This window comes from Caloenas nicobarica, chromosome 23, assembly GCF_036013445.1.
Source record: "Caloenas nicobarica isolate bCalNic1 chromosome 23, bCalNic1.hap1, whole genome shotgun sequence".
Classification (NCBI taxonomy): Eukaryota; Metazoa; Chordata; class Aves; order Columbiformes; family Columbidae; genus Caloenas; species Caloenas nicobarica.
Window position 1 is genome coordinate 706,990 of NC_088267.1, and position 15,705 is coordinate 722,694.

Below are 15,705 nucleotides of genomic sequence, written 5' to 3' on the forward strand. Positions count from 1 at the left end.
GCCGGCTCCGCCCCCGGCCGGCTCCGCCCCCGGCCGGCTCCGCCCCCGGCCGGCTCCGCCCCCGGCCGGCTCCGCCCCCGGCCGGCTCCGCCCCCGGCCGGCTCCGCCCCCGCCCCGGCCAGGCTCCGCCCCGGGCAGGCTCCGCCCCCGGCCGGCTCCGCCCCCGGCCGGCTCCGCCCCCGGCCGGCTCCGCCCCCGGCCGGCTCCGCCCCCGGCCGGCTCCGCCCCCGGCCGGCTCCGCCCCCGCCCCGGCCAGGCTCCGCCCCGGGCAGGCTCCGCCCCCGGCCGGCTCCGCCCCCGAACCGGCGGCCTCGTCCCCAGGCCTCGCCGGGCGCTGCAGCGCTGCCCTCAGCCATTCCCCCCCCTCCGCCCCCGGGCTGTCCCCCCCGGTAACCCCGCACACCCCCGGGGACCCCGTGCACCCCCCCATAACCCTTGCACCCCCGGGGGCAGCCCCAGCACCCCACCCCCTCACCCTGCACCCCCCGGGTCGCCCCAGCTCCGCCACCCGGAGGTGAACTTGCAGTGCCCCGGCGAAGGAAGAAACTAAACGGGGGCAAGTCAAGAGATGACAGAAAGGAAGAGCTGCTTACGCTCAGCAACCGGGGGAAAAAAATTAAAACCCAAGAATAATCAAGCTTCTTACCCACCTTAGGTGCTGACAGGTCAAAGTGACATGACCTCAGAAGACAGAGCGAAAAGGAGACAGAGTCCCAGATGTGAGTCAGCCTAGCACAAAAAGACTTGGTAGCAATCACTGTTCTTTCCTGATACATCCAGCTTTTCTGTAAGATTTCCAATCAATGTCCTAGACCTTTTAGTAAAAGCCACTGATTTTGTCCTGCTTTCCAAGTAAATTCTCCAAGCCAAGCGCATTCGCAGTTGCTGATTCATGTGTATTGTGAACCTGCACTCTCTTTGTCTTCTCTTGCTGTCGTTACAGCACTCGCTGCAGAGTAATAAAGAATAATAAAGTCCAAACACCGGCAACAGCAGCGGCAGAGCTGCTGCTTTTAACACACTCATCGTATTTTGCAAAATCCACCTCCCTGATGGCACAAACATGATCAATGCGGCAGGACCCCCCGCACAGGGTCAGGTCGTATCTGACAGAGTTAAGCTCATAGTATTGCTGCAGGTAGCGTGGATCCGCCGATATCCTCTCCAGCACAGTCTGCATGGAGCTCGCAGAGCCGTCAGGGACTTGGAAAGCTTCTGTCAGCCTGTACTCCTCTTCCCACACCGGGAACTCTTCCTCCTGTGCCGAGGCCATCGTGTTGGCACGAGTTAGGTTCAGATAGTAAGTCACCATGTCCTGTCGGGAGAGAAAACCAGAGCTGATGTGGCCCCCGGTGAAGATGAGTTTGACACCTCTGACCTAAAAAATAAACTTTTGCACAACTTCTTTTCATGGTCTTGCCCTTTTTCTCTCTGCTTCACTACATGCCACAGTGTATTTTAGCATTCATTTCTCATGTTATAAACATGTAAACAGAGCATCTACAGAGCTGCTTTATCCATCACAAAGAAAGGCACAAACACCCCATCCTCTACCTCTTTGCAAATAAGAGACAGAAGAAACAGAAGCTGCCCCTGGAACTCACCTAAATTCAGACCCCATTACAAATGAAACAATTTAAGCAAGTGGGAGGACCCAAATAATTTTCCAGATAGTTAAAAATTCTGGGGGAGGGTTTGACAAGCCTGTCAGTCCCCAGAGAGAAGTTCTGCAATGCACGTCAGCTGGGTAGTAAAACAAGCGTCAAAGGAGATGAGCTAAAGACATGAAGAACACGACAAAGCCTGTCCTGCACTCACGCTCTTACTAAATCCCGTGCTAGCCACAAGGTTGAAATATCTTGGTTGAGGTCCTCTTCTTCACAGCTGCTTGGCTCCTGCAGCCCAGCCTGTTAAAACCACTCGGAGGAATTAAAGCACCCTCCTAGAATTGCAGCACGTGGGGATCCCCTACCAGCACTTGAAGAGTGTCTGGATCATACTCGATCACCCGAATCCCGGGGTTGTTGGCTCCGTTGGTAACTCCGGGCAATGTTGTTTTCCAGGGAGTCACTCCAGGGGCCAGGAACATGACATTCATTGGAGAACCTTAACAGAAAGGCAAAACAACCCATGAACTCCAGAGATGGCGACTCCAGCACTGCCCTGGGCAGCCTGTTCTAGTGCTTCACAACCCTTTCCGTGAAGAAATTGTTCCCAAGGTCCAACTGCAACCTCCCCTGGTGCAACTTGAGGCCGTTTCCTCTCATCCTGTCGCTTGTTCCCTGGGAGCAGAGCCCGACATTTTACAAACATTTTCTGGCCTCAACAGCCACTGAAAACTCATTGACAGTGATTTTTCTGGGGGTTGGAAGAGTTATCACACAAACGCTTGGGTGGCCAGAGCCAGTACCTGTATCACTGTAAAACATCCGAAAGCTGTCAGTGTGATGGTGCCCGAAAAACTGGGCGGCGATCACCTTGTGGTGCTTCTGTACAATTCTCAAGTATCGTTCATTGAAGCCGCTCCGGAACCAGGGCTTGCCTCGTTTCTTCTCAAAGAAGCCGGGAGGGACGTGCCCCATGATGTAGACCTAGCAAAGTTTGCAAAAAACGCGTCCCCCAGAGCACAGCCCTGCTGTGACTGCACCAAGGGGAGACTGGCAGTGAGAAGAGCTGCCAGGCTGCAAGAAGCCCCTCTATAACGTTTCCTTATTAACTTCTTTTAATACCATTTCATCTGCTCTAGCAGCATTGCTCAGGGTTTCCTCCAGCCACTGGAACTGCCCAGCAGGATCTTCCTCACCAGCAGTCTTGTCGTTCTGGTCGTAGTACAGATTGGTATTGAGGACAACCACGCGCCCCCTCATACTTGGGCTGGGCAGCTTCTCACTGTAGAAAGCTCCTGAAAAATGCAACCGGCAGGGAAAAAGCTGAAGGTCTGGTCACAGTGGCTGCTGTGACCCCAGATCTCTTTGTTTTCGTCCCTCTCTGCTCTCACAGCAGAGTCACTGCCTGGATTAGGTGCCAGAAATCAGTGCCAGAAATCAGCATTAAATTGGACCCTTTCCCTGCAAATATTCTATAAATGCTGTTGCTCTGAGCACAGAAGCAGGGAAAACCATTCGTGGCATTCTCCTAAGCACCCCCTCCTCCCTGGGTTGCTGCCAACATGAGAAGAGGTGCCGTACCCACTCTAAAAAGAGGAATGGAAGCATCATCCAGCCAGGGACGCCAGAGTTCAGCTGTTCGGTTGTAGATCCTGTGCTCCTTCCCTGGAAACTGGTTCTTGGGGTGGAAGTCATGATTGCCCATGGCTGCGTAGACTTTAGTACCTAAAGACAGAGAAAAGGAGGGACGGAGGAGTCCATGCTTGCTGCTGAGCCTCTCAGCACCACAGACCGTCCCTCCTCAGGATGTGAATGAAGCATGAGGAAATCTTGCAGCCTTTTCTGCCTTGACTAACACAGTAATGTTTCTTCTCTTCTGAGTTAGCGTGAAACAATGAGCGTGCATCAGATTCGTCGATTCAGACACACCTCATGCCACAAAGCGACTGGGAAGAAGACAAGTCCCAACAGCCCTTCTGTGCCTTTCCCCTTCCCAATTCCATCATTTCTCCACCCTGGAAAGCTCTTCCCGTGAGACTCTGTGCCTCTCTCTCCTTCTTATGCCCTCAAATCCTACCTGGAAATGTCTCTTTTATCAGAGAAGTCAGGTTTTCTATTATATGCAGAACCTTTTCTTCTCCAAGCTTCTCATCGGGGACATGAGGAGTGTCATCTCTAGAAAAATTAACAGCAACAGAAACAAAGGAACGGCTCCCACAAGGCAGTGGTCACCAAGGTCTGCCTGAGCAAGCACAGCAGACAAACGCTGCTGTGTTTTCACCAACATGCTTATGGCATTTGTAGATGATAGAATCATTTTGGTTGGAAAAGAACTCAAGATCATCAAGTCCAACCATGATCTGACTCTGGCACTGCCCCATGTCCTGAGAACCTCATGTCCGTCTGTCCAACCCTCCAGGGATGGTGACTCCAGCACTGCCCTGGGCAGCCTGTTCCAATGCCCCACAGCCCTTTGGGGAAGAAATTGTTCCCCAGATCCAACCTCAACCTCCCCTGGCGCAACTTGAGGCCGTTTCTTTGTGTCCCTGTCTCACCTCAGCTTCTGTTCTCCCCCCAGGTCCCTCAGCTGCTCCCATCACACTTGTGCTCCAGCCTCTTCCCTTCTCTGCACTCTCTCCAGCATCTCAATGTCCTTCTTATGATGAGGGGCCCACAAATGAACAAAGGATTCGAGGTTTGGCCTCACCAGACCAGAGGCTGGTCCCTGCCCTGGGCCTGCTGGCCACACTGTTCCTGATACAAGCCAGGATGCTGGTGGCCTCTTGGCACAGACCTGGGCACACGCCAGCTCACGTTCAGCTGCTGCCACCAACGCCCCCAGGTCCTTTTCTTTTCCAATCGCTCTTCCCTGAGCCCGCAGCGTTCATGGCGTTGTGGTGACCCCAAGCCGAGCCCCGCCAGCCAGCACCTTCAGAGCCGGTCCCCCCGCCGCCGGGACCCTGCCCGACTACCCCGCCTCATCCTCACCCGGTCCAGAGCACGAAGTCCGGCCGCTCCAGGCGGCTCCTCATGGCGCGGGCGGCCGAGACGAGCAGGCGCCAGGGCGCGTCGCACAGGTAACTGCCCCAGGGCCCGGCGGCGGGCACGGCCCGGGAGCCGCCCGACGGACACACCTGCCCGCCGCCCGCCGCCGCGCTGTACTCGGGGTCCCAGTGCAGGTCGGTGACGTGCCAGAAGCGCCCTGGCCCCGCCGGGAGGCGGCGGGGCTCAGCGGGGCGGGGGCGCGGAGCTGCAGCCGGGCGCAGCTCGGGGCCTCTCGGCCGGCCGGGGAGCGGGGCGCGCTGCCCGCCCTTACCGGACAGAGCCGCGGCCAGCGGGAACAGCAGGAGGAGCGTGAAGGGCTTCATGGCAGCTGCCCCGGTCTGCCGGGCACCGGCCTCCCCGCCCCGCCCCGCGCCCCGGGCAGGACCCGGCCCCGCCCCCCGGCCCCGCCCCGGCCCCGCCCCGGCCCCCGGCCCCGCCCCCCGGTCCCCCGGCCCCGCCCCCCGGCCCCGGCCCCGCCCCCACCGCCCGGCCACCCCCCCGGCCACGCCCCCCGGGCCCCGGGCCCGCCCCCGGGCCCGCCCCCCCCGCGCCCCGGCCCCGCCCCCCGGCCGCCCCGCCCCCCGGCCCCGCCCCCTCGGCCCCCGGCCCCGCCCCCTCCCGCCCCCAGGCCCCGGGCCCGCCCCCAGGCCCCGCCCCCCCCCCCGCCTGGCCCCGCCCCCGCCCCCCGCCGCCCGCCGGGCAGCGCCCACACTCAAAATGGCGTCATCCGTCTCCCCGCGGCCTCCTCGTATTGGAAGGAACTGGAAGACGGAGAGCCGCGATTGGCTAGCGGCCAGCGGAGCGACGTCCACGGATTGGGCAAGAGCCGGCGGCGCGGGGAAAGGCGGTGCGCGCGGGCTGGCTGGGCCCGACGTTCGGCCGGCGCCATGTGGAGCGGGCACGGTGCGGGCCGGGCCGGGTTGGGGGCGGCGTGGGGCGTCCGAGCCCGCCGGAGACGCGGGGTCCGTGGCTGGCGCCGCGCACTGTGATGGCGGCGGGGCCGGAGGGCGCGTCCCCGCCGCCGCCTCATGGGCTCTCCCTGTTCCCGCTCAGGTACCTTCGATGGCGGGTACGGCAGCTCGGGCCCCGCGGGCGGGTACGTGCAGTCCCCGGGGGGCTTCGGCTCCCCCGCCGGCACCCAGGCGGACAAGAAGCAGGTAAGGCCGGGAGCGCGGTAGGGCCGGGGCAGGGCCGGGCGCTCCCCGCGGCGCTGACGGCCCCGCCGGCCCTTGCAGCGGATCCGCTCCCAGAACATCGTGCCCTGCACCGTGTCGCAGCTGCTGGCGGCCGAGCAGGTGGAGGAGACGTTCCGGATCCGAGATATGGAGATCTCCCAGGTGGGCCCGCGGAACGCGGCGGCGGGGAAAACCCCTCCCGTTTTGCTGGGGTGAACTTGCCCCTTTTCCACCGCAGGTCACCATCGTGGGGATCATTCGACATGCCGAGAAAGCACCGACAAACGTTCTCTACAAAGTGGACGACATGACGGCGGCTCCGATGGATGTCAGGCAGTGGGTTGATACCGATGTAAGCGCCAGGTGCCTTACGGACGTGCTCAGTTTTGAGGGAGAACTTCTCAGAACAGCCACATCTTTTTGATAACTGTTTTAGGAATAACATGCCTCTGAAAGCCAAGGGAGGGGCAGCTGTAGCAGAGATCACCAGCGCTGTTTGTGACTCTTCTCCTGTTTTGTAATTCATATGTGGTTCTACAATAATTTGAATAATTTTTTAGACTTTAGCTGCTGAAGCTCAACTGTTAATTCATAACTGAACTGAGGGGTGCGTGCTCAGTATCTTTGTCTAGGACAAGAGAAAACAGCCTCAAGTTGCACCAGGGGAGGTTTAGATTGAATATCAGGAAAAAATTCTTCATGGAAGGGGCTGTCGGGCATTGGAACAGGCTGCCCAGGGCAGCAGTGGAGTTACCATCCCTGGAGGGCTTTAAAAGGTGTTTAAATGAGGTTCTTGGAGATGTGGGTTAGTGCTGGAGTTAGGTTATGGTTTGACTGGATGATCCTGAGGGTCTCTTCCAACTGAAATGATTCTGTGATTCTATGAAATACGAGGAGAGGGAGTGAACAGAGATGTTTCTGTGTGGCCCAGTAACTAAGGCAAAGCCGTGTACCAATGGATATTGTCTTGTTTTCTGATGCATGCTGATAAATTTCACTGCTGATATAGCAGGCCTGTAAAGCTAGCCCATGTTATTTTTCTCTATTTTTCACTTAACATTATGTCTACCTAACTGCTCTTACTGGACGTAGGAATGCATGTTGTTTGTCTTTGCTTGAGATAAGCCTCTTTTCCTAAGTCATGTATTGTGATAATTGAGAAATGAAAGTGCAAATCAGCAAAACTTTCCTTTCTCCATTAGGAGGCAGGTAGTGAGAACGTTGTGGTGCCTCCAGGAACTTACATAAAAATAGCTGGTCATCTCCGGTCGTTCCAGGTAAGATCGTGTTGCCCATCTCTGACTTGAGCAGTGGCGTGAAGGATTTGCGTTAGTGGGCTCCCTGTGGAATATCCACTTAATTGTGGTCTTTGCTCATGCTTTCCTGTGGGCAATTCTCGAATATTTTTTGCTAGGGCTGTATTTAATAACACTTTAATTGTTCTTAAGTGCAAAGGACAGGGGACCCATTTAAAACACCGTTGTGCATCGTTGTGTTGCTCCCGGTGGAACAGAGCACTGGCCACCAGCGTCTTGGGTGTCTGGGCTGTAGAGCTGAGATGAGGTTCTGTGTATTATGACGAGCATATTATGTGATCTGGTTGCCTCGCAACTAAATATTCTGACTAAATATATGAATAATTATTCAAATAATGGTGCATACATTAAAGCAAAGTGCAATTATTTACCAGAAAGAGAAGTTACCCTGTTTGCATTGTCTTGCAAAATCACATATGAAAATGTAAGTCAGTAAATGTTGGATTAGTTCTATGCAGACAAACTCCTACCACCACTGTCCCTGTTCCTGGAGAGAATGGTTGGGCTGGCTGTTAAACATGTTGCTGTGCTGTTATTTTTTTCTGATAGAATAATAAAAGCTTGGTCGCATTTAAGATCATGCCTCTGGAAAACATGAATGAGTTCACCACACACATACTAGAGGTTGTCAACGCGCATATGATCCTCAGGAAAAGTCATATGGTATGTACTTGAAGATCCCGATTCCATCTTGGTCCTTACTGGGTTACTGGTTATCTCCCAAAGAGACGGGCTTCCTGGTTTGTTGCAGAAATTGTATATGAGTTGTGGGGCTGCAAAGCTTGAGGCTGTTGAAGAGCTTCAGTGAAGATGTGACAGGAGTCCTGGCTTCCCTGGGGAGGCTGCGGTGCATTTTCAGCTGTTTCTTTTGGGGAATCAACTTCTAATTACTGTCTTTCTGAAATAACACCTAGTCTGTGATGCCTTGTGTCACCGCAGCGGTCTTATTCTCGTAATTGCAGCCAGCATCAAGAGTCCCTCAGTCGTTTTCCTCTGCTGGGATGGGTGACATGGGGGGCTATGGAGGAGGCAGCGGCCTGGCCGTGAATGGACTCACAGCCCATCAGAGCCAGGTGGGTGCGAGCAGCTTCTCCAGGAACATGGCGGATGCTGCTGCGGCATCACATACGACAGAGAAATGCAAGCTCAGTTACTCTAAAAAATTTTAGACGGATAGTTCTTCCTCAACCTTGCTGTCCATCGATGTTGGAAAAGCTTGGCTGTGTACTAACGGTGGTTCTTGCTTTTTCAGGTGCTGAACTTGATTAAAAACTGCCCTGTCCCTGAAGGGATGAGCCTGCAAGAGTTGAAACTTCAGCTCCAAAATATGAGCATGTCAACAATCAAGTAAGTTTGTAGAAACAAGGGATGTTGTGGAAATCCAGACAGTCCTTCCTGGAGTCTGATAAAAGGATGCAGAGAGGAAAACAGTGGGCAAGCTCAGGTCCTTACTTGTTCAACAGCACCAGTCATTTCAGATGTTCCCAGTAGAGAGCGAGCCAGAGCTTTTGGAGTCTGTAGCCACTTAGAATGAGCCATTGCCAGTCAAAGGGGTGATAAAAAGCTTCACTGCCTATTTTCAAAACAAGCTGTTGAGCAGTTCGGTAGCAAAGCAGGAGGTACCTGGCAGTCCTGCAATACCTCCAGTATTTTCTTCTTTTCAAGGACTACCCTGCTCTTTGCTCACTAGTCAAGATAGAATAGACGGTTTCTCCTTTGCTGTTTCTTATAACTTCTCCCTGAGGCTTAAAAAAACAGTGAATTCCAAAGACAGTAATTAACACAGGAGGGAACAGCAGGGATAGAGGTCTATAAATGGGAAATCCCTGAGAGAAAGGTGTTGATAAGAACTACTTAGCAATTGTTTGTATTTTTTTCTGCTAAGGCAAGCTGTTGAATTCCTCAGCAGCGAGGGACACATCTACTCCACTGTGGATGACGATCACTACAAGTCCACAGATACCGAGTGAAGTGACTTCCAGATGGGTTTAGTTCTAAGCAAATGCTTGTCTGTGTATCAAGTTATCCTGCCAAGCTTCACAATGTGGACGGTGGTCTTTGCTCTTTCTAGCCTATGAAGGTCCCTGTTACTCTGCGAGTGCCTCCTTGGAATTCAAGGACAAGCAGAAAGTCTCTTAACTGGACTTGATTAAATGCTGTGACGAATGTGACTGAAAGCATAAACAGATATGGGAAAACTGAACTCCTCAAAGCTTCAGAGCCTTCAGTTTGGTTTTGTCTCCTCAGAGGATGCCTGTGTTAGAAAAGAGAACCTCTTTCTAATCTTGTCCTGGGTTGCTTGTCTTTTGTTTCTAGAGCTGTTTCTCCTAACTCAACTTTTCATTCCATTTAATTCAAAGTGGGGTAGCAAAGGGTAATATTCCACTCATGTACGGTAATCATGAATAGATTTATAATTGGTTTAGTTTATGCATTTAAATTTATATTTGTACTACGAGGTCATCTTGTTACCAGAGCTTTTGAGTGTTTCCAATAAAATTTTAACTGCGGTACATGTGGTACATGTGGTTATGGAACATGTGGTTCAAGAGGCTTTTCTTCTAAAACAAGTTTTTTTTTTTTCTTCAAGCTATTTCTCAAGCATAAGAGAGAAAAATATTAAGTCAGGAAGCAGCAGGGTTGATATTAGTGATGTATCTGGGTGGAGGTAACAGATTTGCATCCCTTGTCACCACCCCTGGAGGGCTTGAACAGACACAGAGATGAGGTTCTCAGGGATATGGGTTAGTGCCAGGGTTGGGTTATGGTTATCTTGAGGGTCTCTTCCAACAAAAGTGACTTGGTGATTCTAAACAGGGAGTGATCCAGGTTATTCCCTCATGCTTTACTTAAGCCACAGTCCAGCAATGAGTTTTTTTCCCCCCAGAGAAGGAAAAACTGGATTCTGGGGTAACTTAAGCACCTCTCGGCCTTGCCACTGCAGTGCGTCTCTTGGTTGAAGCTTTCTACATCATACAAAGCTGTGAAGAAAGGCTGAGAGAGTTGGGGTGGTCAAGGCTGGAGAAGGCAGCTCTGGGGAGACCTTACTGTGGCCTTTCTGTACTTTCTAGAGGAGCTATATAGAAAATGGAGATGTTTACCACTAGGACTCAAGCCAAGCTTGAATGAATAGACAAAGCCCCAGAGGGCCTGGCAGAGCCTGACAAGTCTCAACAAAGCCTGACAGAGTCTGACAGGGCTCAACAGAACTGGACAGAGCCTGGCAGGGCCCTATAGAACCCTTCAGAGCCCAACAAGGCCCTACAGGGCACAAAAGACACCTAGAGCTCCGGCCAGGGCCCAACAGTGACCTCCAGAGCCCTGCAGAGCCTGACAGAGCCCTACAGGACCCAGTGGAGGAAAAGCACTCAAAACATCAGGTGGGAGAAGCTGCTCGCATTTCACAAGTCAAGTTTCATCCACATCACCCAGCAGGACAAGGATCTCCAACACTGTCCCCCACTGAGGGCCAACACACCCCAAACATGAGCACAGGAGACACCACAAGAGTTTCAAGTGATTGTATTTATTCACCCTGACAGTCTTCTCCCGAGAAGACTCCACAGAATGGATGATTCTTCCATCCCAAGTGTTTAAGAAAGCACTGGAAAAGAACAAAGTCGTCCACTGCAGCACCAAAACCCTCAGAGAGCAGCTCATCTCAGCTCCACGCTCTACTTAGACCTGTAGAGGGGATAAAAAATACAATCCAGTCTGAACAAGGAGCAGTTTGACTCAGTTTTGCTTCAGGTTTCACCTGGGTTAAGGAATTCCCCACCAGTCCCTCTCCCTGCGATATGATTTTGGCTGGTTCCTGCCTGGCCTCAGCCCCATATCCGCAGGATTCATCCAACAGTCTCCAGAGAAAAGAGTCATCACGGACCAGGCTGCGCTCAGAGGGCACCAACACTCTGCCCTACAAATAGCCTACCCAATTAAGAACCTTACTAATGAATCTATCATTACTAATATCGGGCACTGGAACAGGCTGCCCAGGGCAGTGGTGGAGTCACCATCCCCGGAGGGGCTGGACAGATGGAGATGAGGTTCTCAGGACACGGGGCAGTGCCAAGGGTGGGGAAATGGCTGGACTCAATCTTAAAGGTCTTTTCCAACCAAAATGATTCTACAATTCCCCTACAAAGCCCAGACTATGGGCTGGCCACTCCCAGCACAGGCATCTTGAACTGTCCTTTGTCCTCCAGTACCTGAGATATCCCACTCAAAACACCCAACACCTGGCAATTACATAAAGACACTCACGTGCTCCCCCATGACTCAGGCCTTAAGGAAATGGAATCCACTGGGGACTCATGAGTTCTCGGCTTTTTCCACTAAGCGAGTAATTCCTGAAAAAACACAGAGCTCCTAGTAAGTATCTGGAGTTGATGGGCTACTGTACACCAGGAATCAATACACCAGATCCAGCCCAAGCGAACACCAACCTGCAAATCTTCACGGCACCTCCACACTCAACATTTATCTCGCCTCTTGAGTGGGGGTTTCACTCCCATCCCAGCCTTCCCACAGGAGCGAGGCCAGCATAGACTGTCTCCAAACTGGCCCTTCTCAGAGCAGGACTGCACCAGCAAAGAGACCAAGACCAGTTTGGATTTTATTTTCCTCCTTTTTTGACCACAAGATCGGTACTCAGATCTGATGGGAAAGGGATCTGGAGGGACGAGCTGCGGTGCTGCGACATGGGGCTGTGTTCTCACCTCGGGTCTGTCAGGCGGGAAGGCCACAGGCTGAGCAAGCTCCAAAACACCAAGCAACCCTGGAACACATCACAAACACCCAAACATCAGCAGCAAGCTTACCAGAACAAGTCACCCACACACCACGCCCTACAACCATGGCCCCTTGCAGGAATAAACACCCCAACTCCCGAAAATATATATATAGGAGGGGCGAGTGACAGCAATGGGCAGAAGAGGCCCAGCAGTCAAAGACCTTCCCGTTGCTCTTGCATGTTGTTGGAGACCTGAGGCTACTGCAGGGAGCCACAGCTCTTGGACAAACATGCAGAGTCACTGCCAACCTCGCCTGGAAAAGCTCCAAAGCCACAGATGCAGCCAAAGCAGCAACCAACTGGCTCTGGATCAAGGTTTGATTCCCAGTTCTGCCATCAGCCAGGTCCAGTGACACTGGAGAGATCAAGTTACTTTATCCCACATATAGGGAGATTTTAGAGCCTGAATCTCAGATCTCACCTGCCCCATGCTGCTGAGCTGAGGCCATCACCAGCCGTCCCGTGCACCATGATCACCTTCAATGCCAGGATGCTGCTGGGTAAAAGCAGAATCTTGAGCTTCAGGTATATTTTTAAGATAGAATAAGTATCTTAGAACAGAAAAGCTGCAATATCCACCATCTCCCACCTTCGTGCACCAATCTGGACCCCAGAAGCGGGTATTTGGCCTCCACACAGCCTCCCAGCCCATGTATTTTCCTGAAATGTTGCCGGACAGTTACAGAGGCTCGAACTGAGCGGCGACCGTCGAGGAAAAGTCTTTTACTCTCGGCTCCTTTTTGACCACATCTGCCACATCACCGAGACAGACGCAGCTTCGATAGGGCCGCCCAAGCCTGCACGGCTCCTCTGCCCCGCAGTCGCCTCTCCCAGGGTGGGTTTTTTAAAATTCATCCTGCTGCGGGGCCACTCACCCACGGCGGGCCCGGCACCTTCTCCACACACCGGGCCAAGGCCCTCCCGCAGCCGCGCTGTCCCTCCGCAGCCCATCGGAGCGCCCCCGACCTGTCGCGTCGATGTGGCGGGGCCGAGCGGCGGGAGAAGCCCTGTGGAGGGCGGATGGCGGCGGATTGTCCCCGCACCACAGCCACCCCGCACGCTAGCTACCGCCATCGCAGAGAGAGGCGGAAGCAGGGCCGTGGTGGCCTTTTATAGGCCGACAGCGCGGGCGCTGATTGGCTGTTGGGGCCAGGCCCTCCCGCAGCGCCTTCTGGGAGTTGTAGTTCCCACCGCCCGCAGCGCCACCACGTCAGCCAGTCAGCCCACGTCAGCCCACGTCAGCCCACGTCAGCCCGCCCCCCAAGACTTTAACGCGTCGCCTCCTCCAGCACCAGCAGGGCAGGCAGAGGGAATCCCATCCCCAAGCACCCCTACCATGATTTGAAACCGCCCCACTTGCTCTGGGGGCTGTGCCACACTCCCCCACTCCACCCAAAATAACCTCCGTGTGGGACAAAACCCATTTCTCTCTTTTCTTCCCCACAAAGTGTAGGTCAGGGGTTGCTCTTCAAAAAGGTGAAGGCAACAGCTGCGTTTTTCCCATTTGTTCCTCCTTTTTGGAAGGCGGGGGGGCACACCCCACCCTTGGGGAATGGAAATAAACTTTACTGGAAACAAAAATGTTGCTGTCAAATAATACCTCTGTCCTGGCTCCTGATCTGTAATCAATGGAAAGGATTTTAAAAGAGCATCTGCCAGCTGGGTGGAAGAGACTGCTGAAATTTCTGCTGATGCTGAAGCTGTGACCACTGCGAGAAATCGGGTTGAAAAACCCAAAACTGCTTCCTGCCCTGGAGAAAGCGCAAAAAGGACGAGGAAAAACAATATTTAGTTCTTAATCTGTTCTGCACAAAATTCACAGATCAAAAAAATTCACAGTGCTCAGGAATTGCCCTTTCAAGCTGGTAACCCCACCACAAACATGGATTATTACCAACAAAATAATCTCGATGCCTATTTAAAGTAGAAGTCAGTCTGGAAATGAGCCCCAAACCCTGTGTGACCAAGCTCTTCTAAAAACAGCCCCTGTCACAGCTGAGGGGGCAGGTTACGAACAGCCGGTCCCGTCCTCCACGGATCCCACAGCTGCTCTGCCAAGTCGGGAGACATTTCCCGGGCAGCCCGGATTCCCCTCAGCATAGCAAACCTTGAAATGTCCCTGCCAGATCCCAGGGCAGGACAGAAACCAGGAGCTTGTTGTAACAAAAAACCCCAAAACAAACCCCTCCTCAAAAATTCAAACCTTGGTAAACATCTAGTGTTTGGGAAGAGAATCTTCCAAATGCTAAACAGGCAGAAACCCCAAAGAACAATACCAAAAACCAAAGGATGCTCAGTAGACTTCAGCCCATCCTGAGAAGATGGACAGAGAGAAGATGGAGCAGAGAAGATCCCTTTGCATGTCTGTGGTGCTCGACCACAAGGTCAGCAAAGCTCTGATGACACCTGGGAGCATCACATCGGTCTGTTCCACATGCGGGATGCGGAGCAAACCCCAGCAGAGGCTGCAGTTCCCACCACAGGAGAGGCAGGAGCAGAAAAACCACAGGGAAGCACTCTGTGGAAAATTAACAGCAAGGAAAAGTATTAATTAATGATCCGGGTGGGCCGTGGTGCCTCGGGGATCCCACACATGAGGGGACAAGCCCCGGCCACACACAGATCTCCATCTATAGCATCATAACTGTGTTATCTACCATTGCCTTGGCCCTGGAAATTTTACAACAGAAGCAGCACATTGAGAAAAACGGGGCGTGTGCCAACCAGCACCCCCAAAACCCTCCTTACAAACCGACTGTGCTTGGTAAAACCATTTTGATAACTGCTAAGGAAGAAAAGCAGAGTAACTTGAAAAAAACAGAGATATTTTCTGAAGAAATGCTCTAACCAGGCAAAAAGGTCAAGCGAGCTTTGTCAGAGTGGTATTTTCTGAACGAGGTCTATCAGTTTCTAAATGCAGCTGTTGCATTTAAAATTCATATGCTATCCTGACTTTGAATTAATTTCATGTCTAAGCAAATCCCTAGTTAAATCCAGAAACTGGTGTATCCAGTATGCTGAACAAGATATGCTGACAGGTAACAAGGCTGGAAGGTAAAAATTCCTCCCAGATCTTGTTGAGCAGAAGCTGGGGATTAGCGAGGCAGTAAAGAGAAACTGAGTACGCAAAGATCAAACATCTCCGTTCCTCAAAAGGGACTCAGAGAAATACCTGAGGGTGTTCGGTGCTTCTCAGTGTGCGGGATATGAACCTGTCTCCTGAAACTGGTCCAAGAACAGGAATTTTCTCTAACCACACACAGAAAACATCCTCACCAGCCCCCAACAGACCCTTCAACCCACAAATGGGGCTGCGCTGGCACAGACTCACATTTGCTAAAGAAATGGTTTCCCGCTGGAAACTGGTCCGTATTTCTCACAGGCCATGCCCGATGCTTCCCGTCAAGCTTTTAATTAAACACATGTTAACGGCAACAGGGAAGCCTGCAGCCTTGCAGCTTGACACTATGGAAACCGCCACTTCATGCCCAACAGGAATAACACCCACGTCTTTGCAGCTCTGCAGTTGGCTCGGCGTTTTTCAGTCTGTGTAAATCAGACGGTAATCCCAGAGTCCCTGAAATTCCCGGTAATCTAAATTGGCTCGTGACAGCTTCGTCAAGAACATTTGAGTCGTTTTTGTAATTGCTAGGAAATGTTGCATGCTGAAAGGCAGAACACTCCATAATCCCTGTCACAGGTTTTGATGCAATTTTCAAGAATTACATAATCCCAGTCAGCTGTGGTATCATCTGCCTTGGATTTCTTGC

At 53.0% G+C, this 15,705-nt stretch overlaps 2 protein-coding genes, 1 long non-coding RNA gene and 3 other non-coding genes across 10 annotated transcripts; 1 reads left to right on the forward strand and 5 right to left on the reverse strand.

Moving 5' to 3' along the window:
- Nucleotides 1–650: 650 nt before the first annotated feature.
- Nucleotides 651–4,975, reverse strand: SMPDL3B (sphingomyelin phosphodiesterase acid like 3B). Of its 2 annotated transcripts, XM_065650605.1 has the most exons (8): nucleotides 4,596–4,711; nucleotides 3,685–3,782; nucleotides 3,189–3,332; nucleotides 2,730–2,902; nucleotides 2,411–2,591; nucleotides 1,973–2,106; nucleotides 1,046–1,315; nucleotides 651–945 (listed from the first exon to the last, which is right to left on the reverse strand). In XM_065650605.1, the coding sequence occupies exons 1-8, from the start codon at nucleotides 4,637–4,639 to the stop codon at nucleotides 730–732; spliced, it is 1,260 nt and encodes a 419-aa protein (XP_065506677.1). In that variant the 5' UTR covers nucleotides 4,640–4,711; the 3' UTR covers nucleotides 651–729. The 2 variants fall into 2 exon arrangements, with proteins under 2 accessions (XP_065506677.1, XP_065506675.1); XM_065650603.1 differs by having other exon boundaries at nucleotides 865–1,315; nucleotides 4,596–4,975.
- A 478-nt stretch (nucleotides 4,976–5,453) lies between these two features.
- RPA2 (replication protein A2) lies at nucleotides 5,454–9,649 on the forward strand. 2 transcript variants are annotated; one of them, XM_065650676.1, is made up of 9 exons: nucleotides 5,454–5,555; nucleotides 5,706–5,809; nucleotides 5,888–5,989; nucleotides 6,066–6,179; nucleotides 7,030–7,104; nucleotides 7,693–7,806; nucleotides 8,106–8,216; nucleotides 8,396–8,490; nucleotides 9,029–9,649. In XM_065650676.1, the coding sequence occupies exons 1-9, from the start codon at nucleotides 5,540–5,542 to the stop codon at nucleotides 9,111–9,113; spliced, it is 816 nt and encodes a 271-aa protein (XP_065506748.1). In that variant the 5' UTR covers nucleotides 5,454–5,539; the 3' UTR covers nucleotides 9,114–9,649. The 2 variants fall into 2 exon arrangements, with proteins under 2 accessions (XP_065506748.1, XP_065506749.1); XM_065650677.1 differs by having other exon boundaries at nucleotides 7,720–7,806.
- Nucleotides 9,650–10,649: 1,000 nt separating this feature from the next.
- Nucleotides 10,650–13,004, reverse strand: LOC135997796 (uncharacterized). Of its 3 annotated transcripts, XR_010607482.1 has the most exons (6): nucleotides 12,811–13,004; nucleotides 12,525–12,595; nucleotides 12,357–12,428; nucleotides 11,589–11,920; nucleotides 11,407–11,492; nucleotides 10,650–10,827 (listed from the first exon to the last, which is right to left on the reverse strand). It is a non-coding gene; the product is annotated as an uncharacterized LOC135997796 (long non-coding RNA). The 3 variants fall into 3 exon arrangements; XR_010607481.1 differs by lacking the exon at nucleotides 12,525–12,595; XR_010607483.1 differs by lacking the exon at nucleotides 12,525–12,595 and having other exon boundaries at nucleotides 12,357–12,431.
- On the reverse strand, nucleotides 10,960–11,030 carry LOC135997877 (small nucleolar RNA SNORD99). Its single transcript, XR_010607501.1, has one exon. It is a non-coding gene; the product is annotated as a small nucleolar RNA SNORD99 (small nucleolar RNA).
- On the reverse strand, nucleotides 12,041–12,171 carry LOC135997881 (small nucleolar RNA SNORA44). The gene has a single exon (XR_010607505.1). It is a non-coding gene; the product is annotated as a small nucleolar RNA SNORA44 (small nucleolar RNA).
- Nucleotides 12,584–12,728, reverse strand: LOC135997880 (small nucleolar RNA SNORA16B/SNORA16A family). Its single transcript, XR_010607504.1, has one exon. It is a non-coding gene; the product is annotated as a small nucleolar RNA SNORA16B/SNORA16A family (small nucleolar RNA).
- Nucleotides 13,005–15,705: the final 2,701 nt, after the last annotated feature.